Genomic DNA, 26,858 nt, shown 5'->3' on the forward strand with positions numbered 1-26,858 from the left:
TCTGTACTCTTGCATATATTTTGTTCTCTACCCTTCTCTCTTTGTTGAGGCCATGTGTACCTTAAAGAGCCTGGTGAAATCTTTGAGATTCATGCAGGCTTTTTGAACTACCTACCTTAAGCTAACTCAACTAACTTAACTTAACTAACTTAACTAACTTAACTCAGCTAACTTAAGCTACCTTAAGCTAACTCAAAAAGTCTGTGTGAGGCCGAGATTTGGTATGGTGCTATAATATGTTTTTCAGGAGATTGTGTGACTCTGACAGTGAAATCAATTTTTTTCTGAGAATATTAATACTTATTTATTTGTTTATTTAATCTTGGTTACTTGCTTCTTTTATTTTTTTAAAATTTTTAAAAAAAAATTTTATTAGTGAGACACCATGAGGTATAGTTGTAGACTTACAAGTTTTGTGCTTGGGTTTCAATTATACAATGATGAAATCAAATATTTTTAAAATCAACATAAAACACACATTCTACTGGGTTACCTGTATGCTTGCTCTCATGTTTATCCTCTCATCTTTTTCAATGGCTTCATTGTTTACAGTTCTGCTTTTCCCCTCCCTCCCTTCTTTACTCTCTCTCTTTCTTCCTTCATTTAATCTTTTCTTTCTTATCATCCATTATCCCTTTCTATTTTTTTTCCTTTCTTTGTTCCCCTCCTCTTATCTCCCTCCCAACAGATTTCTCTTCCTTTCTTATCTCACCCTCTTCACTCTTCTCTTTCCCTTACTTTCAGCTTGTGTCCAACACACATTTATAGAACACGTCTAAGATGACTATTTTTATATTAGTTCATTGGCCTATGACCAAAATGAATTCAGATAGCAATTATGAGGGAGAATTTTATAGCATTCTTGAAGAGAAAAAAGAAACAGAACTTGTAATTTTTAACCACTCATAGTGCCATTATATCTGACTCTTCTATCATATAGCCTATAGTAGGAATAATGAATTCCAGCCAAACTACTTTCACTTATATTTAAGTTATTGAATGTATTCATTCCCTGTCTCTGCACTACCCACTCATAATATCATATGTATGTGGTACATGATAAATGTGTCACACACATTGCATTAGAAAGATTTGCATCACAGCCTTAAACCTTTAGTCAAGTGTTGCCTCCCTACAGCCTACATTATAGCAGTTATCTAAAGTGATTTTTTTCTTCTTGTAGTTCTTGCTGTGTGTTTCACTCATTTGACACATGAATGAAATACACTTCTGCTAATCTGGGATGCACTGACTTCTAAGATGTGTGATCTCCCTCTCAATCAGATCTTTTCAATGACTACTATTTCAAAAATAAAATTTAAAAAATCTTATTTATTATAGATATTTAATATCTTCCCATAAAAACTTATCTCAAACAAGACACAATTTAGTGCAATGATTAAAAATACTTTATGGAGAAAACTGTTTAACACACTGGATAACTTTTTAGTGTGTAGCAATATATCTCAACAAGTGTGTAGACAATACCACACCCATTTCCAAAGCTTTAGCTATTGTTCACATTTCTAGTTTTTTGCTCTCCTAGTCCCAATCACTGCATAACCAATCTTCAGTAGTTAGATGCAAAGGATTTTTCTCTTTTTGTTGTTTGTTTCTTTATCTTGTACATATGAAGGAAATAAAATGTTAAAATTTTCATTCTTACTAATTTCAAGTTATATAAAAGCATTACTTTTATGAACGTAAATCATAAATGAATAAAACCTATTTTTTCCAGTTTGTAGTCAACATAATGATTAATCTTAAGGATAAAAAGGATTTTATGCAAAGATTAGGAGGATATGCAGAGTGTTATTTTTAGTGTGCTTGATTTGTAAACATCATAAAATGCTCATTACATAAACATTTTTGTAGATAAAACATTAAAGTTAAAATTGTATTAAAATGTTAACAAGCTAAAAACATTTCATCAGTTATAAACATTCGACTGTATAAAGGGGGAAAAGTGGACATAATGTAAATTTCTATCATACCTTATCATGTAAAGATTCTTCCAGATTTTTCCTGAAAGTTTCTGATTCTTGAATTAAAACATTCTACAGAATGGAGAGAAATAATATATTAGCAAAGAAAATAATTTTTGATTGACTTTTATTTACTATTCAAAAATCTTTTATTCTTTCCTTACTGCATTTATTTCTGAGTTTCCCTAGAAAACAAGTTTGAGACTTGAGAAAACTATACCTGAAATGTAGAATTCTTTATTAACACTGTGATGATAAAATTTAGTTTTGCTTGCCTCTTACAATATAAAATACTTTCCTTTTAAAATATAAAATAAGCCAGGGATCATGACCATGAGCCACTTCCAGACGGCAACAGATAATCTCCTCATTGGCCACCATCCAGGTCACATGACTTTTTTTTTCCCAAAAGGGAGCAACATGATACCCACCATAGCCATGCCACTGGACTCCGTGTCAAGCTGTTTCATTCGGGACGCCCCAGAGGGGGGCAGGTGAGCGTCTTCCCCACAAGGAACCCAGCCCAAGCAGCCAAAAACCTCCAGAACCCTACCGCCAACACTATGAAGGCCATTCCCCACATGCTCAGGCGGAGCCTCCACTCCCTACCCATTCTCCATAAGTACCACACCACATTTGATGGGGTTCAAATAGTGGGCAACAAATCATAGAGGGAAACATATATATATATTCCTCGCTGGGGTCCCTTGGAGGGGAGCGGGTTGAGCTTTCCTCCCCGCCCCGACCGGGGCTCTGGCAGCCGAAGACCTCCAGGACCAGCCACCACCATGCTGAGACCACTCTCCGCACACATGAAGGTACTGGCAGAGGGACAAAGCCACGCGGGTTCCGGGGCCGAGTCCTCCAAGCCTACTCGAATTGGAGTCGAGCATCTTCCACCCAGATCCTCCAAATTCCAGTAGGCGGGGGTCACACCCACCACCTGGCCCCCTGGCGCCGTGTAATCCCATCAGCAGCCAAGACTCAGAGACTATAAAATCCAGATCCCGGAACCGCGCGGCCGCGTTCGCGGCCGCGCGACATCTTATCAGAACATCTTTTTATGATATTTTATTATCTCATTCCTACTTTGGACAAACTTGCAGGCTATCGAATATAGCCTGCCCACAGGGCAGAGTCTGGCAAACTCCCCGTGGCGCACCAAATATGCCAAATACCAGTAACAATGATGGGTCTCTTCTCCTAAAGAGCCTTGAATATAATCTCAGGGCTAGGATGAAAGAGACGTTACTGGGGCCTGCTCGAGGCAATCGACGAATAACAGGATGATGAAATGAAAATGAAATGAAATATATATGTATAATTATATGCATATATATAATTTCAGTTATATATATGAAAACTCACATCACTCAGCCTTTAACAACATGTTAGTGATATTCTAAAGAATGTCTTAATGATCCCTTCCAAAATAGAACAATTTTCACACTGTCTCCTCTATGGATACTTTGTTGTAGTTTTCCATAACAGACAATACAAAATACATCATTTTACTTGTGCTTTGGGATAGGGATTGGGGTTTGGGATGGAAACATCCCAAATTTGGTGGTGGGAAGGTATAATGGTAGTGGGATTGGTGTTTGAATATTAATTGTAATCAAATATTGAGTCGCCTTATAAAATAAAAAAATTAAAAAGAATAAAAAGAAAAATAAATAAAATATAAAATAGATAACTCTTCGGGTAAGAAAAATATATAGTGAATTGAATACTACATGGAGGTATTACAGATAAAGAATTAATGCTTTAATTCTAATGCACCACTTTGGTAAATATGTAGAAACAGCTACATATGTATCTGATGTTAAGCTTTTCACAAGGTGCAAAAAAAAATTTCTTTTGATTTTCTCTCTCTCTGAGTTTGATCATGACCTCCAAAATTGAATGGGGGAATACTGGAGGAAAACATGGAATATGAGGAACTCGGAATCTTTACAAATAGTAATTAGAGTCTGTTTTTGTTACAAGGATAATTTAAAATTTGAGTTTACTAAGGGTATTGAAAAAAACTCCTATGGACTCATTTTTATCCAAATAAATTAGTAGATCATATTTTATAGTTCAATTTCAAACTTAATTCCAAATATCAAATTAACAATTTACAATAACATAGAAATGAAATAATTTAACTGATCTTAATATAGAATTAATCATTAATAATAATTATTATCAAATAAAATATATTTTAACTGTTTTAAGAACTTATCTATCAGTATATGGAAATTACATGATAGATATATTTTAAAATCTTTGCCGTTAAGGTTTTGTCTGCTGTTTCCATGACAAATGTCCATACTTATAGCTCTACAATGTAAAATTTTAAATTATATTCACCTTTTGGGTTGGAGTGATAGCATAGCAGGTAGGGCGTTTGCCTTGCACACAGCCAACCTGGCCAACCCAGGTTCAATTCCTCCGCCCCTCTCGGAGAGCCTGGCAAGCTACCAAGAGTATCTCGCCTGCATGGCAAAGCCTGGCAAGCTACCCATGACATATTCAATATGCCAGAAACAGTAACAATACTGGGCCCGCTCGAGCAAATCGATGAATAATGAGAGGACAGTGACAGTGACAGTGATTCACCTTTTAAATTTATTTATTAATTTATTTTGTTTTGGAGGCCACACAAGGCCTTATTCCTACAGGGTAATCAGGGCTTGCTCCTTGTTTTGTGCTCAGGAATCACTCCTGGAAGGCTCAAGAGACCACATGGTGTTCCAGGAATCAAACCTGGGTCAGCTACATTCAAGGCCTAAACACCAGCTGTACTAACTCTCTGTCCCCTTGCCTTTCAAATTTATAGAGTAAAACTAAACTAATAATGATTATGTATTTGGAACTAAATGTGAAGAGGACATGCTTATGAGTTCCAAATGTGTAAATTAATGAAAATATATTTCAGTGAAATGCTTTCCCTTATTTTGAACTATTGGATGAAATATGGGGAAATATGATTTAATAGTGAATAGTGAAAATCTATATTTTCAAGGTAATTTGTCTACCTTATTTAAAACCCTAGCATTATTTATAATAAGGAATTGACAACCAGTGCACATAACTCTTACAGGTCTGCTAGCTGCCAAATATCCATGAGACATATTGAATTGTGAAATAGTCTGCAGATTTAAGGAGTACATTTGTGAAAAAATAAATGAAAACATTGCATCCTAAACTCTGTGTGCTACTGATACTAGTACTGCTAGAGATAAAAACCCATCCTTTTTTTTTTAACATTTATACTGGTTCTAGCAATAAATACTTGAAACATTTTGATAATTCAAAGCAAATTTCTCTACTTACCCCCCAATATTTATCTTGACTTTTCATTCTTCTTTGAATAGCAGGAAAATGATAAATAAAACACTTTCATCACAAAATTATAATAGTTTCATTCATTTGTCGCCTATGACCATCATAATAGGCAGACATTTATATACCAAGCATTTAAAAGTTTTACTCGGAAGGTGGTATTCCACATTTTTAATAGAAATCATTCACTTCTTTAAATGTATCAAACTTTTTAATTAGAAAAGAAAATAGATCATTTGATGAATATAGTTGATAAAGGAGGGTATAAAAAAGGGATTATGAGAATGTGGCTAAATAAGTATAAAATTTTTCTTTCTATCTTATTACCTTCTCTTCAAGAGCAGCCATTCTTTCCTTTAAGTGTAGCTGCAAGCGTTCATTGGATTCAGTCAGAAGCCTGTCCACAGTATCAGACAATCTTTTGTTGTGCTCCTCATTCATTTTCTCTCTTTGCCTAGCCTTAAATTCAAGAAAAAAAACTTTCTATAAAATTATTTAAAACAGAATTTAGGTTATTTTGAAATATATATTTTATACTTTAAAAATTATATTTAATGTTGTCTTCTTTGGTTAAATTGACAGAAGTATTTTTTTCTTTAAAATCATACAACACAGGTATAAAATTTAAAATATCTCCAATAATCTAGGAAAACATTCATTACCATATGTAGACAATAGTATGGCAATTGAGGTATTTGTTCTTAATATACATACTCTTTGAAGTTCTTGATTTTTCTCTTCAAGTTGACCTTCTAGATGTCTCATACGTTCTTCAATGTTCCCATGTCTCTCCTCAGCCTGTTAAGAAATATGAATAATAAGCCTAAAATGTAATATTCGGTAAAAAATTTCCCTCTAAATAAATAGAAATAAAATGTAAAGCAAGCTACTACCAACTGCAAATGTAGTTTTCAAAAATAAACTTTTTTTAAACAGGCAGCTGAACAGCATTGCTTGAAATGTGTCAGCTACAAAGGCCTGTTACATCCAAGCATCAGCAAAACATTGGAGTTTCTTATGAGCAATGAAATCAGCCAAATGTAACATGCAGACTGTGCGCGGTTTGAACACAAACCTGCCATTGTCTAATCGTAAGCTCCTGAAGCACTGAACTGCACAGATGGTTGATTATCAATAAATAAAAGTAACATAATTTTTAGAAATGAAAAGAAAAACTTAGATGGATTCTATTTAGCAATAGAAAGTAAAGTCCAGTAGGACTACCTTCCTACGTATGGAGATCATTTCTTGTAGTTTAGCTTCCATAACATATTGATAATCATCAGATGAGGTAGAAGAGGTTGGATCAGACTAACAAGTCAAGGAAAAGGAGAGGGACAAAATTGAAAAATCAGAACTAAAGACACTGACACTGAACAGAACATAGCACAGAGGCTTAAAATAAAAGTGTGACAGCAAAGTTAATACTTTAATAGACAGACTTTTATGTGGAAAGAACTATACTGATATCTGGTGAACAAGATGCAAGTGATGGTTTTAAATAAAAAACACTGATATGTTCAAATAAAAAACTATCAACCTAAGGTATGAAAGGTTAGGGATGGCCGGCAATGGAACACTACTACAGAATGCATTAAAGCAACTCGAAAATATTATGTAAGAACTGGAATTATGGGAAACCAAACACTAGAAGATGTCTCTGTTAGACTGCAAATAATTTCATTTATTTTTTAATTTTAAATTAGAAATGGAAACATTACATCTCATTGTGGAGGAATATGCTAGGGTAATGACTCAGGTGAACTAAACAAAGAACAAGATTGATTATTAACCTAAATTTGTAGAAATCAGAGAATAAGCTAAGCCAGAAGGTTAATTATTAGGAGTCTTCTCCAATTCAAGCAAGATTGAGTTTCCTCAGCAACAGCAGCAAAGCGCAAAATGATTTTTGGTCAAGTTTAGCACCTCTTTTCAGAGGCTGCTTAATTTCAAAAGAAAATGATCAGCAGTTCTCAAAAGATCAAGGTGCCAATAATGTTTGTCACATTGGGGCAAGAAAACTTATTTGTGAACTTGCTTGAAAAACACTAGGGACTATCAAAACTGTTTCTGCATTGACTGGTTGCTATGGAAACAGAATTATGTCCTACAGTGAATAGGCAGTATAGAGCCTTGCCTTTGTAAATTTAATGTTTGCCAGGAGCCAAGGTTAGTTTAGTTAGGTGTCTTGGAGGTGACTCCAAGGATACAGCAATGCAAAGTGTTAAACACATGTGATGTTGCTGATAGCTGAATTAGTATTTTTTGCACAGATTAGTTGTATTAGTATGTTACAGATTACATATGAATTTACACGAACATTTTAGTAATATGACATAAGGATACAATTTTCATAAATTTCATAAATAAAAAGTAAAAAACAAGTACAATTAGAAAAGTACCTTATGCCAAGACTATTAAATTCAACTCTGGAGCATATTATATTACATCTCATAAACTCATTCTAAAGTAGTGAAACTTACTTTCTGTAACTATAAGATAACATATCAATATGTCATGCTGTACCTGAAAAGAAACAGTAACCTATTCGTGGATTGGTTCACATACATATGTGCTATTTTATACAGTAAATTTCTTTTTAATCTGTTAAAGATTTAGCATTTTAAATGTGGTATGCAAATTATAGTTCAATATTAAAATCTTTTATGATTTTTCTTCTTATAATCATATCAAAACTTGGGAAAAATAAGAGAACACAGATAATTGATTTCCCCAAATTCCTAAGCAGATGAAAGAGACAATCCTCAAACATCCTAAAGTGCTTTAAAAGTAACAATTTAAACTTAAAATGCAAGTAGGAATACAATTAAGGGTAAACATCTTTTGGTACTATTGCAGTTTAACACGTTAACATGTCTAATATGTCTTAAAACTATATTTTAAAAGACAGAAGTTTTAAAAAATACTCAGAGAACAGATTCAAGACAGTCAAGCACAAACACTTTAATTTCCAAATCAATCTTCTTAAAAATGCCACTCTAGCATTTCAAAGGTCTTTAAAAGCCTTTCTTGTTTTCATCCTGAGTACTGAAAACACACTAATGAACCAAACATTATGAACATTCACTTTAGAAACTAAAAAACAATCTGTCATATTTAAATTATCATGCTATTTCTTGTACTTAATGAATGAAATATTTAATAGAATTCAAATAATGTCATTGATAGTGGAATAGTAATTTTGATTAAAGTAGAGACCATAGTTCATAGAATTGTGATCTTACAACTTTTATTTAGTTAATTGTGTGCATATTCACCAAAGATAAGAATTTTAATTTTTCCTAACTGTTAGTGAAGGTCCTGACATTCTAAATCCTTAAGAGAACTTTAGCTACCTTTAAGAACAGAGTAGGTATTTTAAAGGTAGTTAAAGTACACATACTCTGTGTATTTAAAGGTACTTAAACTATAAATGAAGAATGCAGTCATTATTTTGAAATAAACACAGGAATTCAGTTGAATTAACTAATAAATTATGCCCATCCTCGTTTTGTAAAAACTATAATTTAAACAATTATAAATACTGGTCTCATAAAAAGCAATCTACTGTTTCCTTTTGGTGGCACTTCTTGATTGAATATGGAACAAAGCATGGTTTCACTTATAAAAGGAAATTTCAAATAAGCATAGATTATAATATAAATTGAAGTAAAAATTGATTTTGAGAAGACCATAAACCTGTTTGAAAAATCAGTGACAATTAAATTTAAAGAAGTAACAATCTTAAAGGAAAATAAGTCACTTGTAATCAAAGGTATAAAATAATGTATGTTAAGTAAATATCTGCGTAGTTTTGAAGAACATCATTAAAAATGACAGGGGCACCTAGATTTAAGCTAAGCATTTTTAAAAAGTAAATAAAGGTATTAAGTAGAAAAGAATATTTAAAGTACATAGCCCGGCAAGCTACCGAGAGTATCTCACCCGCATGGCAAAGCCTGGCAATCTACCCGTGACTTAATCAATATGCCAAACACAGTAACAAGAAGTCTCATAATGGAGACATTACTGGGCCTGCTCGAGCAAATCGATAAACAACGGGAGGACAGTGCTACAATACTGAAAAGGAACTTATACTTAATTTAAAAAAAATGAAGGAGTTATTATAGAACATCCCTTAAAGTCTCGAGAATTGAGGCCAAGGAAAAGTACAAGATTGTTGTAGCAATTATATTGGGGATGACAAATGAACTAAGCATCTTCCAAAGTTATTGAAACACTCCACACAAAAGAAGTAAATTTAGATTGATGTCCTCACACTGAAGATACAAGAACAAGTTAAAAAAAATCCTAAAAACTATATTTCAGAAATGATGGTGTTAATACAGAACTATCCACAAGAGAAGATAAAACAAGAAAGTAGAAAGAAGCAGAGTGTATTTTTCCATTTTTAAAAACTTTAAAGGATAAATTTTAATGAAAAATGAGTTATCTAGAAGGGTTAGGAGGACATGGAAAGTCAGCAATATTATGTAGGAGTAAGTAGAAAATGATAGTATGTGTGAAAGTGAATGTGTATATAAAAATAGTTACAGGAATACAAAAGAAAATAAGACTTACATTATGCCCTTATTATATTATAACTCAAATTGTGTTAGAAATAAATAATTTCTCTCATATTTCAATTGCATGGCAAAACCTGGCAAGGTACCCGTGACGTATTTGATATGCCAAACACAGTAACAACAAGTCTCACAATGGAAACGCTACTGGGCCCCCTCAAGCAAATTGAACAAAGGGAGGATAGTGCTAGTGCTAGTGCATATTTCAATTAGTGTTATTTTAAATTATATTTTACTCTCTATGCATATGAACAAAATTTAAAATTTTGTAGCTTTAACGGATTTTCTGATAGGTTATTACTGACAATTATTTTACGAATGCAAAAATTATTATTCAGCCTTACCTCCTGCTAAAATTGTTAAAGGATAACCCATTATGAAATGGGTTGCTATGTTTTTCAATGAAAAATTTAAGAGTATATATATACATATACATATTTGTTTATACTAGTAACATAAAAAGGTTTTGCAAAAAGTATCACTATGGTTGAAAATTTTAGCTAATTTAAATTATTTTCCCAAAATAAATGATGAATTTATATTTTTCATAGGAATTTCTGAAATTATCACAGAAGTTACTGGGAATTATGTGTTGTATTGAATCAACATGCCCCTAAGAAACTAACTGTTTTACTAAACGCTCATTAATTTTATAGAGAACCACTTATTCCAATACTTTTTACACCAACTCTACTTCCCTTCAAATTTTCCTGATCACTATGTAATTATCTTAATTTAGACCACAGTTTATCCATCTACAGCTATCTTCAAATTATTTAAGGTTTCAGGGAGCAAATATGCATCTGCTTTTATAGTGATACGTGATCTGTAGATTTAATGCCCGATATGTAACTTGCATTTCACATATCTGTCTTTCTCATTTCTTGTGATGCCTGGAATACTTAGCATGTATGACAATTATTTTTCATCTAAAATGTAATTAAAAATTAGTCTTAAATTTAGACATGCCTCAAATGACAAATACAGACTTTTATTTTAGTGCAAAACCATTTACATCTTACTGAAAATTGAAAGCAGTCATTATAATTGATGCAAAATTAAAAAGTATGCAGCTGATTGCAGAATGTAATAAGTATAAGGGATATATTATTCCTAGGATTTTATTATTTTAATTGGCTGAGAAATATTGCAAATATTAATATCATTTTATGCCAATTTAATGGCTTCAAATTTTAGATGTCTATAAGTTAAACTTCTACAAATTATTTTACATAGAAAGAAATCAGCTACTTAAAATGTTCTCTGCATTTCTATAATAAAACAGTTCTTAAGTCTGTAATAATATTGTGTAATGGATATACATATAAATATTATCAGTGTGTATTTATATTGAGTGATTATTTTTCTGTGCAAATATTATCAATAGAAAATACCAAAATATTTATGTCACTGTTTAAATTTAAAATGTGTAAAGAAATCACACTTATATACCAATCACTGATGTCAACACAAATAAAACATATATAGTATGAAATATAGCAACGTAACAAAATTAAATTTAATTTTTGTAGAATCTAAAGAAAATACTTTATAATCATTTCCTAAAAGTATGCCTAAATTGGCCAATTGCTTCATTTCAGTACCTTTGTCAGGGCTGCAATTCTCTGAGCTAGTTCAGCTTCTACTTCAGGTAAAGTTTCAGCTTTTCTCATAGTTTGCTGCAACTTTTGTTCAGCCAACTCAAGACGTTCTTGCAACTGCCTGTTCTTTTCTTCCATCTGAAAAAGGGAAGAAGAGAGAAGCAAAAAAATCACAATTAAGATATCAAACACTTATCATTCAGATCTCTGATTTTCATCAATCGTTCTTCACTTAGCTATTATTCCATACGTATCATTCCAAATTGTAACTGTTCACATATTTCCATGTTATTACTTACACATATTTCCTAAATGTGCATGTGCAATTTTTAAAAGGGGGTGCCTAGATCAACTTTGGTACCAGAGTAGATGGAGAAAAAGGAAACAAAGAATGGAGAGGAGGGGTGAAGAGAAATGTAAGAAGGGTAAGGTCAGGGGTTTAAGGTACAAAGGTGGCGAAAAATGACAGAGCCATATATCCAAATCACAGAGTGAATAACACTGAAAACAAGAGACCCAAACTTCAACAAGTGAATGTAGTCTCGTCAGGCAGGATGGAGGATGCGGTGTAGGAGTGCTTGGAACATTAGTGGAAAGAAGTTGACACCGGTGGTGGGATCAGTTCTGCAATATTGTATGTCAAAAATTCAGCTAGACATAACTCTGTAAATCATGGTGCTTTTAATAAGAATTTAAAATACTCTTACATAGTAGGCAAAATACAAACTAATAAACATAAACTTAGTGAATGAAATAGACATTCAAGCTAAGACCACACATGACATAGTAGTAAATTATTAAAATCTTCAAATGATTATTAAGAATCCAAGCTCCAGAGATCAGATTGGCAAAGTTTTTCTATGACGGGCCAGAGAGTAGATATTTTAGGCTTTGTGTATCATACAGCTTCAGCCCCAACTATTCAACTTCTTACATGAAAGCAGACATATAGATAATGATCAAACGAATGGGTATGGTTATGTTCTGATTACAAATTTACAAAACAAGGCCATTCTTTGGGCATATGAGTCACTGGTGCCTACTTCTACTCTACTTAGTATAATTAAACTGTGCCTACTTCCTAGAAAGTGGCTAGAAAGGCAATGCATGCAAATTTTTAATGCAGTTTTTGGCTGATGTATAAGTTCAAAGTAAATATTCACCATCATTGCTATCATTCTAAACTGCATACTGAAAGATAACCTGTTACTGTGAGTAAGAATATAATGTAGAGAATGATTATTGCCTATCAATGAACACTTACTGCCTTTATATATTCTTACTGTGGTTAGAACACAAATGATAGAATTAGAACAAGACAAAGATACTGAACCTGCCGTAGGATGGCCTCCTTGTTTGCTAACTCATTTTCTAATTTATCATTCATGTCATGTATGGAGGTAGATTCTCTCTGAGCACTTAGGTAACGCTTCTCAAGGGTTGTGATTCTTTCTTCCATATCTTCTTTCTGTGCCATGGCCTACAATTGAAATGATAAAATATTAACAACAGATTCTCAGATACATTAGTGTATTTCCCTACTACATGAATAAAACAGTAAGATATAAAATTAATTGTTTTATTCAAATAAATACTTGTGTCTCTTTTTTTTGAAGGATGTGAGTTTAATTTGTCTTCCCAACTAAGGTCACAGAAATCTTACATCTTGGATTAACCAAAAGCTTTCTGTTTGCTGAGAGTTTGATGGAATGCACATTGACACTGCTTGATATCTGTCAAGTTATTCTTACAGGGCTGGGGAGGAGCTGGGGTCTTTGATAGAAGAGAGTGGACACTGGTATTAAATACTGTATGTACAAAACTCTATTATGTCTTAAATCCCAATATCTTAATTTAAAAAACACGGAAGAAAGCAACACCATTTTATAATTATTAATGAAATCTCAAGCCATAAAACTGATAAAATGGTGGCAACAGCTCCATATCACAAAGCATTTTTCAAATAAGGGATAAAAATATTATCAGTATTTATTGATAACATAGAAGTAAGACTACCTCATGATTATAAGGGATAAAAATATTATCAGCATTTTCACCTTCACATAGAAGTAAGAGCAACACCTGGTTAAAAGATGAGGTCAAAAAGGTAAATTTGAATCAAATTAACATAGAAACTGACCAAATGACTTTGAATATTATTTCTTTGCTGCAAACACTTCAATTAAAATTACACAATGAGCATATAACCATGGGGAAAAATGGAATAAAACTATTTTGCTGCACATAAATTTTGTGAGACTCGGGACAAAATTTTACCCAAGTCTAGAGTAATTGTAAGGTCATGTAGCTATATTTGGCTCCCTTTGCATCTCAAATTTTAGACTAAAGATGATAGAAAAGTGTATAAAAATATTCAAACCAAAAAAAGCAACACGATCAAACTGACCTTTAGAATTATCTCCTGGACACCAGTGTGGAGTAACCAACAATAAAGGCTGCTAGGAAAATGGCAGTCTAGGCTTCAGTGGCAATTAGGATAAAGGAGAGTTTAATGATGATAGTAGCTTTTCTACAGAAAGTGGATTCATCCTCTAGTCAAAAAAACACAGAGGAAAAATATGCTTGATGATGGACAGTGGACAAGGTACAATCTACCATGTTTTATGGTAGGTATACCATTGCTCTAGTTATTTGTAGTTTTTGTTTAATGTGCACATGCTATTTCAAAGTCAAATAATATCAAAAAAGTGCAAAGGATTATTCTCTTGAGTACATATGGATATGGTAACAACTTGACAGTCCCCAGGGCAAATATTTTTCTTAGTCCCAACTTCTTACATTGTTGGGCCACAACCCCACAGGGGGCACAAAAATGACTGTGGTGGTGGTGGGGAAATCACAAAGTTGTTTTAAAATATATTTATGATTTTAATCAGTAAATATTTGATTTCTATACCTATTTTAAATGTCTTTATTCCTGGAGTTGCATAAAAATTGATTGGAAAAAAGGATCACAAGTGGAAAAAGTTTAAGAAACCTGTTCTAATCTCCTAGTCTTTAGGTAATTTATAATGTCAATTCTCATCACTCTGCAATCCCAGTTCCACAAAGAGAGAAGTTTTGTTGTCTTTATTATGTAGCTTGTTCCTGCTGCCTTTTAAGATACAATTAAACATGACTTTAATGTTCATAAAAATTTCAATTGTGAAGGTGGTAAAATATATGAAGTTGGTAAAAATCATACATAAAAACTTTTCTAAGGAGCAGGAGAAATAGTTCAGCAGGTAGAATGCTTGCCTTTCACGCAATTGACCTTTCAATTCCTGACACCCTACATGCTCCCCCAGAAATCACCATGTGAGATTCCTAAGAAAACAGCCAGGAGTAAGACCTAAGAACTGCTGGTTTTGATCTCCCAAAAGAAAAAAATCTTTTTGAACATAGTATACATATTATATATTTTAATTGTGTCAAGCAACAACTATTTTTAGTAGTTTTTTAAAACATTTTGATTTTTAAACTTGACAATATTTTAGCTTTAATGAGGGCAGCATTTTTATCTTTATATGATACTTCTTAGTATGGCTGTCAATATTCTGCAATTTCCTTCTATGTAGAATTCTGTATAAGTTTGAATTCTAATGAAATGCTAATTTTGTTACCAATGAGAAAATTCTTAATATATACTTTTCGTAAACAATGATCACGATAGCTTTAATGAAGTCATCCTCCTACTTGTTCTGAACATGAGCGCTGGAATACATACTTGCTACAATTTTTTGTTTTCATATTATTACTATTTTTAAATGTAGGAGTATTGATATTTATTCAGTCATTGACTAGGCTGATTGAATTGGGCATGAACTCCACCTTATTCTTTTTTTTTCGTTTTTATAAATTAATTTATTGAATCACCATGAGAGCAATCACAAAGCTTTCGGGTTTAGTCTCCATCATACAATGATGAAACACCCATGCCTTCACCAGTGCCCATTTTCCATCACCAAACATCCCAGTATACCCCCCATTCCACATCCTACCCCTACCTGTGGGGCAGATGACTTCCACATTACTCTCTCTCTACTTTGATCACATTCAATATTTTGACACCAGACCCACCATTATTATTTTTTTTGGATGAAAATATTTTATTTAAATTGGTTACATTAGTGGTGAACAAAAACCCAACTCTATAGTAAGCATTTTCTTTTTGCTTGCAGAACAAGTAGTCAAAGATGTTACTTGTTAAAATCTAAGTCACAGTAATACAACAACATCAATCTACATTTTTCTGTTTAAGCCATTTACAGGATTATTTTTATCTACTCACTATATATTTTATTTATTTTTCCCTTTATTTTTTTTTACAGTTGTAGATTTACAATTTTTTGTGCTTGGGTTTCGATTGTACAATGATCAGATACTTATCCCTCCACCAGTGCCCATTTTCCACCACCATGGATAATATCCCCCCACCCCTACCCCCCATCCCCCCTGTCTCTGTGGCAGGGCAATCCCCTGTGTTCTCTCTCTCTCCTTTTGGGTGTTGTGGTCTGCAAAAGAGGCATTGAGTGGCAAACATGTTCAGTCCATAGTCTACTTTCGACATGCATCTCCGCTCCTGGGAGGATCCTCCAAACATCCTTTATTTGGTGCTCCCTTCTCTATCTGAGCTGCCCTTTCCTCTAGGATACCCGGCTGGCCTCTAAGTTATGGAGTAATCCTCCTGGAGCTGATCTCAGCTATTCTTGGGTATTAATCTCATACTTTGTTACTTTATATCACCCAGATGAATGCAATCTTTCTATGTCTATCCCTCTCTTTCTGACTCATTTCGCTTAGCATGATACTTTCCATATTGTACCACTTGTATGTAAATTTCATGACTTCATCTTTTCTAACAGCTACATAGTACTCCATTGTGTAGATGTACCAAAGTTTCTTTAACCAGTCATCTGTTCTTGGGCAGTCAGGTTTCTTCCAGTTTCTGGCTATTGTAAAGAGTGCTGCAATGAACAAACAAGTGCAGATGTCACTTCGACTATACATTTTTGCCTCTCTGGGATATATTCCCAGGAGTGGTATTGCTGCAGACCCACCATTATTATCTGGGATTTTACCCCAACACTCAGATATGCTGAAAAGACAACCATAGACAATTTGTTTTCTATTGCTGATTATGAATAACATATGATGTCATACAGCCACTACAGTGTCTGATTTTGAAATTCCGAAATTTTAGCAATTAAATCTGGAGGGATTTCTGCCAAAACCTGCTGGGTTCTGAGATTTGTTCCTGAGTTTCTGGGATCATGGCCATTAAGCAGCTTGATCAGGAGCCAGAGAGGCCATTAGTGGGTGGCAACCCAGAGTCTTTTTTGGGCAGGGAGGAAAGGACCTCCACCCCCATCCCATGATATCTTGCGAGTCTTGTCACTGCGGGCCCAAACCTGACTGTCCAATGGTCTCTGTAGGATGGCGGCCACTGAGCCACCAGGGGGACTAGGCAAAGGCACAAAACCTATTCCCACCTGGGGTGGCCCAGCACCAGTAACCTACTGTGGGGACTGGAAACAAATCTGCCAAAAGCCAATGGGTTCTAAGATTTGTTTCTGAGTCTCTTGGATAATGGCCATTAAGCAACTTGATCAGGAGCCAGTGGCTGGCGACTTGGGGTCTCCTTGTGGCAGAGAGGTAAGGGCCAATTCCACCCCCATCCCATGAGGCCCTGTGTATCTTGTCACTGCGGGCACAAACCTGACTGTCCAATGGCCTCTGGAGGATGGTGACCACTGAGAAACCAGGGGGAACAGGCCAAGGCATGAAACATTCCCACCTGGGGTGGCCCGGCACTGGTAACTTACTGCAGGGACAGGATGCATTTCTGCCAAAAGCTGCTGGGTTTTGAGATTTGTTTTTAAAGTCTCTGGGATCATGGCCATTAAGCAGTTTGATCAGGAACCAGAGAGGTCTTGCCTACAATTATGTAGCTGAACCAGAGGTGTTTTGTGGGTGTCTCCGACATACCTAACTTTTGGCCGTTTACTTTTGTGGTAAACTTGGCCCCAAGTTGTTTAGGTCTGGCCAAAGGCATAGCAACAATTTTTGGTTATATATAAATTTAAAGGCACCATCAGGCTGCTGATTTGGCGGCACCAAACCCCATGGTTTTCATATTATTTCTGTTATCATGTATAACATTTAGTTTTACATATCATTTTTTCTTTTAAGTGGGATATCAAAATAAACTAAATAATATTGTTGCAGTTTGAAATACTGTTTATTGTGATATATTTTAAGTGTTTTTTCCTGTTTTTACATATACAATATGTTCTCAATAATTCGCAGTTGGTTTTGTTATTAATTATTATTCTTGCTGTAATTGGCTGATCTAAATTTCTGGCATAGATTACATTTAGGAGTCACTCTGTGTGACTTTGGTGCTGACTTATTAAGTCAGTGATTCATATGGAAAATTCAATTTTAACTGCAAGCTGTATTGCCAAAAATGTATCTGAACTTACAAATCAGATAATTACCATTTCCCAAGGTGTCACTGGAAATTCTAAAACAGAAAAGTTCCCGGTCCCTCAAAAACTTTTGCCAAAAGAGGAAGAATAAATTTGTGGGATTTAAAAAAAAGCACTGCTTCTGTACATCCCTGTCCAGTCCATCCCCATGCTCCCTATTGTCTGCCACCTGGAGAGCTCCCTGAGAGCACTCGCCAGAGTTCCGCCGTACACGCCCACCGAGCCCCCACTTTCCTCTGCACAGGTGCATCCTTCTGCATATCCTAGTCCCATCCAAACCTCTCGACTCACATCCCAACCTTTACCACCTAATTTTGTGCAAAAATTCCCGGTCACCTCAAATACAATACAATGATAATCCACTGGCCTACTCCAATTCCAACCAAAGACCAGTATGCAAGAAGCTGGACAACTCCAATACAAAAGAGCCCCTCCTCCAGCACTTTACTAGATGCCTATCATAAGCCACAGATTAATGTTTGAGAGGAAGGACATATTCTAGAATGGGAGGAGGGTGACCATCATCAACCGACCTTATTCAGAATTCTTTCCCACAATAAGAGGGAACAGTGCTAGTGAACTTCAAGGTTTTACCTCTATACAATCACAACAGCATGAGAAAACAGTGCAAATCTCCACTATGTGGAGAGGACAAAGAAAAGAGTCCCGAACCCTCAACAGGGGTTACACACAAATACGTTCTCTCCGATAAAGAATTCCAAGATGAAATGCTGAGGATGTTAAAGGAACTACGCAAAGAATCAATGGATCAGACATCCAGAATATTAAAGAAAGAAATGAAAGAAACAGTGGGATGGATCATCGAGAAAATACAGGAAGAAATGAGAGCAGAAATAAGAAAGTACAAAAAGAAGTGTCACAAATAAAAGATTCGGTAGATGACATTAAATACTCAGTGGGAGCCCTCAGCAGTAGAATGCATATAGCTAAAGACAGAATTAGTGATCTTGAAGATGAGCAACAGAAATTGTACAGGCAACAACAAGCAATGGGAAAAAAAAACCTCTAAATAGCTCTAAGGCGAATCAGAGAACTAGGGGATGACTCCAAGAGGAACAACATTAGAATCATCAGAGTATCAGAAAGACAGGGAGGCACCTCCAGTAAAAAAGCCACAGTGAAAAAAATTATTGTTGAAAAGTTCCCAAAGTTAAAGAATGCAGACATTCAGATCCAAGGAGCCAGAAGGATTCCAGCTAAAAGAGACCCTAGTAAAAACACTCCAAGGTATATCATAGAATGATGGATGCCATGGATAGAGACACAATACTGCAAACAGCAAGGTCAAAGAAGGAAATCACATAGAAATAAGCACTCCTTAGATATAAAGCAGACCTATCAGAGGAAACCCTCCAGGCCTGAAGAAAATGGTGGGATATAGTGAAAAAACTCAATGAAATGAACGCTTGACCAAGAATACTTTATCCAGCTTAACTCCCACTCAAACTCGATGGATGATACACCATTTTATAGGTAATCAACAACTCAGGAACTTCATTGACTTAAAACCAAACCTGACAGAAAGATTAAAAAATGGCTTCTGTAATTCAAGAAGGAAAATACCCATAAGCACAACAAGCCCTTAGAGAAAAATGGCACAAAACCCCATGTCAATAATCTCTCTAAAAGTCAACGATCTAAACGCACCAATCAAGAGACACAGAGTGGCAAAATGGATCTAGAAACTAAAACCAACATTCTTCTGCCTACAAGAAACTCATCTGAATAGTCAGAGCAAACACAGACTCAAAGTTAAAGTATGGAAAACAATCCTGCAAGCAAACAACTCCCTCAAAAAAGCTAGGGTGGCCATATTAGTATCCGACAACATAAATTTCAGGTTGAAAAAGATTGGAAGAACAGCGAAGTTCATTTTCTTTTTATCAAGAGATATGTAAAACAGGAAGAAATCATACTCTTAAATGCATATGTGCCTAATGAGGGACCAGCTAAATACTTAAAACAACTGCTAAGAGATTTTAAGGAGGACGCTGCCAGCATTACAATAGTAGTCAGAGACTTCAACATTGCCTTATCACCTCTAGATAGATCAATAAGAACAAAACTAAGCAAGGAAACATTGGCTTTGAAGGAAGAAATAGAAGAGGGAGGGCTAACAGACCTATACAGGGCTTAACACTGCCCAAATAAAGAATTACACATTCTTTTCCAGTGCACATAAAATATTTTCTAAAATAGACCACACGCTGTGTCACAAAACATACCTCAATAGAAGAAGATAGAAATTGCATCAACTATCTTTTCAGACCATGATGCACTGAAGATAAAAGCGAATCACACACAGAGTAGATAACCAAATCAAACACCTGGAAATTAAACAACTCAATGTTGAACAATGTTGGTCAGGAAGGAAGTCAAGGAAGAAATTAAAAGATACCTGGAAACAAATGAGAATGAAGACATGAGCCACCAGAAACTATAGCACACAGCTAAAGCCATGTTAAGAGGAAAATTTATAGCTTTGCATGCATTCCTCAGAAAGGCAGAAAGGGCCTACATAGAGAAATTGACTTCACAGGTCAAGAACTTAATAAAAAGACCAACAGAAGGAACCCAAACCCGGCTGAAGAAAAGAAATAATAAAACTTAGAGCAGAAATTAATGGGGTGGAAACCCAAAAACAATCCAAAAGGTCAATGAAAGCAAGAGTTGGTTCTTTGAGAAAATAACAAGATTGATAAAACAATAGAAAGACTCAAAAAGAAAGAGAGAGAAATACCACATAAACTGAATCAGAAATGAAAAAGGGGACATCACTACAGAAAGCAATGAAATTCAAAAGATCATCAGAGACTACTTTGAGAGTCTATATGCCACAAAACAAGAGAGCCTAGAAGAAATGGATAAATTCCTGTATTCATACAATCTCCCAAGACTGAGCCAAGAAGACTTGAAATACCTGAATAGACCCATTCATATCAAGTAAATCAAAACTGTAAACAAAAGTTTTCCCCAAAACAAAAGCCCAGGCCCAGAAGGATTTACTAGAAAATTCTTCCAAATGTTTAAAGAAGAGCTGTTGCCAGTTCTCCTCAACCTTTTCCAGGAAATTGAAAAAAAACAGGAACTCTCCCAAACAGTTTCTATGAGGCACATATCTCCATAATACCAAAAGCAAACAAAGACACTACTAACAAAGAAAATTACAGGCCAATATCTCTGATGAACACAGATGCAAAGATCCTCAACAAAATATTAGCAAATAGAGTTCAACAACTCATCTAAAAGATCATACACCAACCAACAAGTGGGATTCATCTTGGGAATGCAAGGATGGTTTAACATTCAGAAATCAATCAACATAATCCATCATATCAAAAAAGTAAAGATAAAAAACCATACGATCATATCAATGGATGCAGAGAAAGCATTTGACAAGATCCAACACTCGTTTATGATGAAAACTCTCACCAAAATGGGCTTAGAAGGAACTTCCCTCAAGATAGTCAAAGCCATCTATGACAAACCTAGGCAAGCATTATCTTCAATGGGGAAAAACTAAGGGCCTTCCTTCTAAGATCAGGGACAAGACAAGGATGCCCATTCTCGCCACTTCTGTTTAATATAGTACTGGAAGTACTTGCAAGAAAAAGATATTAAGTTAGGCAAGAAAAAGATATTAAGGGCATCCAGATAGGAAAGGGAGAAATCAAGCTTTCACTATTGTCAGATGATATGATACTATATATAAGAATCCTAAAGCCTCTACCAAGAAACTCCTAGAAACAATGGACTTGCACAGAAAAGTTTCAGGCTATAAAATAAATACCCCAAAACCCATAGCCTTCCTATATGAAAATAATGAGACAGAGAAAAGTGACATGAAAAAAGCAATCCCGTTCACAATTGTGGCCCAGAAAATCAAGTACCTCGTAATCAGCCTAACTAAGGAAGTAAAGGATCTCTACAAAGAAAACTATAAAACACTACTCCATGAAATAAAAGAGGACATGAGGAAATGGAAACATATTTCCTGCTCATGGATAGGAAGAAATAACATTGTCAAAATGGCAATACTCCCCAAGGCATATACAGATTCAATGCATTCCCTTAGAGGATACCCATGAAATTGTTCAAAGAAATTGATCAAGTACTCCTAAAATTCATTTGGAACAACAAATGCTCATGAATAACTAAAGCAATTCTTGGGAAAAAGATGATGGGAGCATGACCCTCCCCAACCGCTACTAAAAAGCGATAACAGCATGGTACTGAAACAAAGGCAGAGTTGCAGACCAATGGAACAGGGTGGAATATCCCTACATGCAACACCAAATGTATAAACATCTAATTATCTAATCCTTTATAAAGGAACAAGAAATGTGAAGTGGAGCAAGGAAAAGCTCTTTAACAAATGGTGCTGGCATAACTGGACAACCACATGCAAAACCAATGGGCCTAGACCTCGACTTAACACCATACACAAAAGTTAAAAAAATTGATTAAAGACCTCAACATCAGACCAGAATCCTTAAGGTACATTGCAGACAAGGTCGGCAAAACACTCTACAATATTGAGGCTAACACTATCTTCAAAGATGACATGCCACTGACCAACCAAGTGGAAACAGAGATAAACAAACGGGACTATATTAAACTAAGAAGCTTCTTCACCACAAAAGATACAATGGTCAAAATACAAAGACAATCCACAGAATGGTAAAGGACATTCAACCAATACCCAACCAATAAAGGGTTGATATCAAGGATAAAAGTACTGGTTGAACTCCACAAGAAGAAAACATTCAACCCCATCAAAAAATGGGGTGATGAAATAAACAGAAACTCCCTCAAAGAAGAAATTTGAATGGCTGAAAAACACATAAGAAAATTCTCTACATCACTAATCATCAGGGAGATGCAAATCAAAACAAGATATCATCTCATACCACAGAGACTGGCCACATTCCAAAAGAACAAAGCAACTGGTGTTGGTGTGGATGTGGTGAGACAGGAACCCTCATTCACTGCTGGTGAGAATGCGGACTGTCTCAGTCCTTTTGGAAAACAATATGGATGATTCTCAAAAAATTAGAAATCGAGCTCCCATTTGACCCAGCAATACCACTTCTGAGAGTATATCCCAGAAAGGCCAAAAAAGTATAGTCAAAATGATATCTGCGCTTGTACATTCATTCCTGCACTTTTCACAATAGCCAAAATCTGGAAAAATCCCAAGTGCCCGAGAACAGTTGACTGGTTAAAGAAACTTTGGTACATTTACACAATGGAATACTATGCAACAGTTAGAAAGGATGAAGTCATGAAATTTGCAAACAAGTGGTTCTATATGGAAAATATCATGCTAAGTGAAATGAGTCAGAAAGAGAGAAAGACTGCACTCTTCTGGGGAATATAAAGTAACAGAATGGGAGATGAACACCCAAGAATAGTTGAGATAAGTACCAGGAGGTCTGCTCCACAACTTGGAAGCTGGCAGCATATTCTGGGGGAAAAGGCAGCTCAGATAGAGATAGAAACACCAAGTAAAGGGTGTTTGGAGGACTTGCCCGGGATGTGAGTCATATGTTGAAAGTAGACTATAAACCGAACACAATGGCCATTCAATACCTCTATTGCAAACCACAACACCCTAAAGGAAAGAGAAAGCAAAATGGAATGCCCTGCCATAGAGGTGGGATTGTGTGGGGGTGATGGGGGTGGGAGGGCAACTGGGTTCATTGCTGGTGGAGAATGGGCACTTGTGGAGGAATGGGTACTTGATCATTATACAACTGAAACCCAAACGTGAAAGTTTGTAAGTCTAAAACTATACTTCATGGTGTCTCTCTAATTAAAAAATAAATCATTTCATGAGTCTGATACTTAAGGAGAGTAGAAACAAGGGCCAGGAGGAGTGATTCAGGTTGAAAGCATGCCACAAGTTATAGTGGATGGGGAGGGCAATTACAATACAGAAAGCACCACTATTATAGTTGGAAATGATTACTCTGATAAGAACTGAGTGCTGAAAGCAGGGAAAGAAATGAACATGATAACCTTCCAGTACTTGGATTGCAAACCATATGCCCAAAAAGAAAGAAAGAAAGAAAGAAAGAAAGAAAGAAAGAAAGGAAGGAAGGAAGGAAGGAAGGAAGGAAGGAAGGAAGAAAGAAAGAAAGAAAGAAAAAGCTAGAGAGAGAGAAAGAAGAATATTGCCTGGCATAGAGGCAGGCTGTGAGGTGGTAGCAAGAGGGAAACATTGGGAACATTGGTGGTGGGAAATGCATACAGGTGCCCGAACCTTGTATGACTGAAATTCAATCATGAACAACTTTGTAACTGTCTATCTCTATGTGATTTAATTTTTTAAAAATAAAGAAAGAATGACAAGGTAAAGATTCAGTTAGTTCTTCACCCAAAATTTATGTGTAATCTGAACTGTATGAGATCAAATAAAAGAAACTCTATAATTTAGACGTAGGAAACTAAAAAATGTAGTACAATGGGTCCAATCATAGAAAATACAAAGTTGATGTGCTCATTCATGTTTAGTTATACTTGAAAATATCTCAATAGGAAGTTGGAAAGGCAAGCTGGCTTTATCCATAAAAAAACATAAAAAATACTGCCATAAAATACTCTTTGTGTATATTATATTTATATTTAGTGAGATCTATTACTTAGCACTCAATCAGTGTTTAATACTCAACCTCGACCTTGATTTCAAAGGGGAGAATTGAGAAAGCTCCGTTGCTGTTTTTAGATTGTCTACGTTTCTTTTCTTATAATTTTTGAAAATGAAAGTCTGAACTAATTAATTCCCAATTTTAAATATAAGTAGATTTTTTGATTGATTTTCAATATCCACTTATCAAATATTTCAGATCTTAGTTGCATTCTAAGACATCATTTTCAGATCAGACAACTAAATATATACCAGGAGTAGCAACTCTCACAATTATCTCAAAGATGGGGTCTAAAAGTCTGTGTGTTTTTATTCTATATACAGAGTCAAGCTTTACTGCTTTCCATCATTATAATAGGTCACAAGTTATGGGAAAAAAGCAAAGATAAAACTCCAAATGAAAGTAAAGTTTGGATAACTTTTTCCTGACAACAATTCAAAAATATTCTGAAACCAATATAAAAATGTTATATCACATGTATTTTGGATATTTTAGAGTTACTTCAACTGCAAAGATAAATGACTACTTATTTTTAAGTAAAGGCTACCTTTACCATCTCTCAATTATTTTTTTAATTCAACACAATGCATTGCTATAACACTTAGAAAAGTGTAATCCATCATGTGCTAACAATGCCTCAAGACGAGCAAGAAGACATCCTTATTCTTCCACTTGCAATTGGCTAGGATTTATCTTACCATACCTCAAATATGACTGTATTATTCAGGAAAATAAAAAGACATCTGGGACACTGAGTGTGAGGTGGTTATAACTTTATTAAGTATAGTATTTTTATATGTCCTTATTGAAAAAATTATATCTCTGTATGTTAAGAACATGGCAATTCATCATCATACCTATAATGATTTAGAATTAACAGCTTCTTTTAAATATTAATAAAATTATTGAACATCCTGATGTTAACTCAGATATGATACCAAAATTTTTTCTGTACTGTATAGAGGGTTGATAAAATTAAATTTATTTTTTGCTTTTGTGAAGACATTTTTAAGTAATATAATGCATCCTAAATTACGGCATTTTGAGAAGATGTAAAGAATACGTGCTATTAGGGAAAATTATGGAAAACATCTCAGAAGCAACGTTCAGGAAGCAAAAACTAAAATTATTGTGAATTACATACCTCCCTAATGTCCCTTTGATATTTCGTGTTCATTTCTTCTGTTTTAATGAGATCCTTTCTGGCTGTTTCTGCTTCCTGTTCCACCTCTCCCACTCGGGATGAAAGGGCTGCTAATCGTTCTTTCATTTGGGCCATTTCATAGTTTTGTTTTTCAAGCAATTCTTGGAGCTCAACTATTTGACTGGTTTCATCAGTTGAGTCTATAGAACCATTGGACAAACGCTATAGAAAGAGAGAAGAGAAATATCAGTTAAAATTTATTTCATTTTAAATTCAAATTCATGAAGTTAGAAATAAAACCAATGCGGGTTTCACTTGAGCAGAAAAACTCAAAAATATTTCAAAAGAAAAGTTTTAGAAGAATACTTATGTAAAAACTTATTTTCCTAAAAATACAAATATACATGCAATTTTCAAACAGATTAACATACACTTGACATACACCCATATACACATATGGTAGTGAAAAACAGTTATATATTAAACATTTAATGAATGCAGCTAATTATATATTACAAGCATATAAATATTTCATGAATAAGAACTGTGGTATTTACATAATGAGTGTATTATTATTAAAATTAAAATGCATAAACAAATATTTTCATTTTACTTAAGATCCTTTTATGCATTTGCAAGATATACTTTCAGTGACACAAGAGAAAGTACTTACACAATATTTTTCTTTCAAAGAAGGCTATTCCTGCTGTGAATCTGACCTACCCAGAACAAAAGCTCAACACAAAAAAGTCTTGATTTCTATATAGCTAGCAACATGAAAGCCACAAATATGCGTAATCCACAGGAAGAGGTAGAAAGGGTTCAGTACTGTGAGCAGGTTTTTCCTTTCTTTGAAGAGATTGTCTAGAAAACAGGGAGACTCATGTATTCAGAGGCACATCCTATACAGCATAATTGTACTGGAGAAGTTTTGTGGTGAACCCATAACAGATATTTTATGGTTTCTTATGTGTGATTTTATTTATTGTCTTTATCCCTAATGTCTTATTTCAAATATACCTCCTTCCACCATTTTGTGATACTTATGAGCAT

General features: G+C 34.7%; 1 protein-coding gene across 2 annotated transcripts in view; it reads right to left on the reverse strand.

The window, feature by feature from the left end:
* The window catches only part of PPFIA2 (PTPRF interacting protein alpha 2), a 500,781-nt gene that overhangs the window by 95,775 nt on the left and 378,148 nt on the right, over window positions 1-26,858 (reverse strand). For both annotated transcript variants that reach the window (XM_056114449.1, XM_056114448.1), the window contains 6 exons: window positions 25,806-26,027; window positions 12,833-12,979; window positions 11,503-11,637; window positions 6,030-6,113; window positions 5,643-5,774; window positions 1,995-2,057 (listed from right to left, as the gene is read on the reverse strand). In XM_056114449.1, the coding sequence (XP_055970424.1) occupies window positions 1,995-2,057; window positions 5,643-5,774; window positions 6,030-6,113; window positions 11,503-11,637; window positions 12,833-12,979; window positions 25,806-26,027 (783 nt within the window). The remainder of the gene's footprint in view (window positions 1-1,994; window positions 2,058-5,642; window positions 5,775-6,029; window positions 6,114-11,502; window positions 11,638-12,832; window positions 12,980-25,805; window positions 26,028-26,858) is intronic.

Source organism: Sorex fumeus, unplaced genomic scaffold, assembly GCF_029834395.1.
Source record: "Sorex fumeus unplaced genomic scaffold, SorFum_2.1 ptg000003l, whole genome shotgun sequence".
Classification (NCBI taxonomy): domain Eukaryota; kingdom Metazoa; phylum Chordata; class Mammalia; order Eulipotyphla; family Soricidae; genus Sorex; species Sorex fumeus.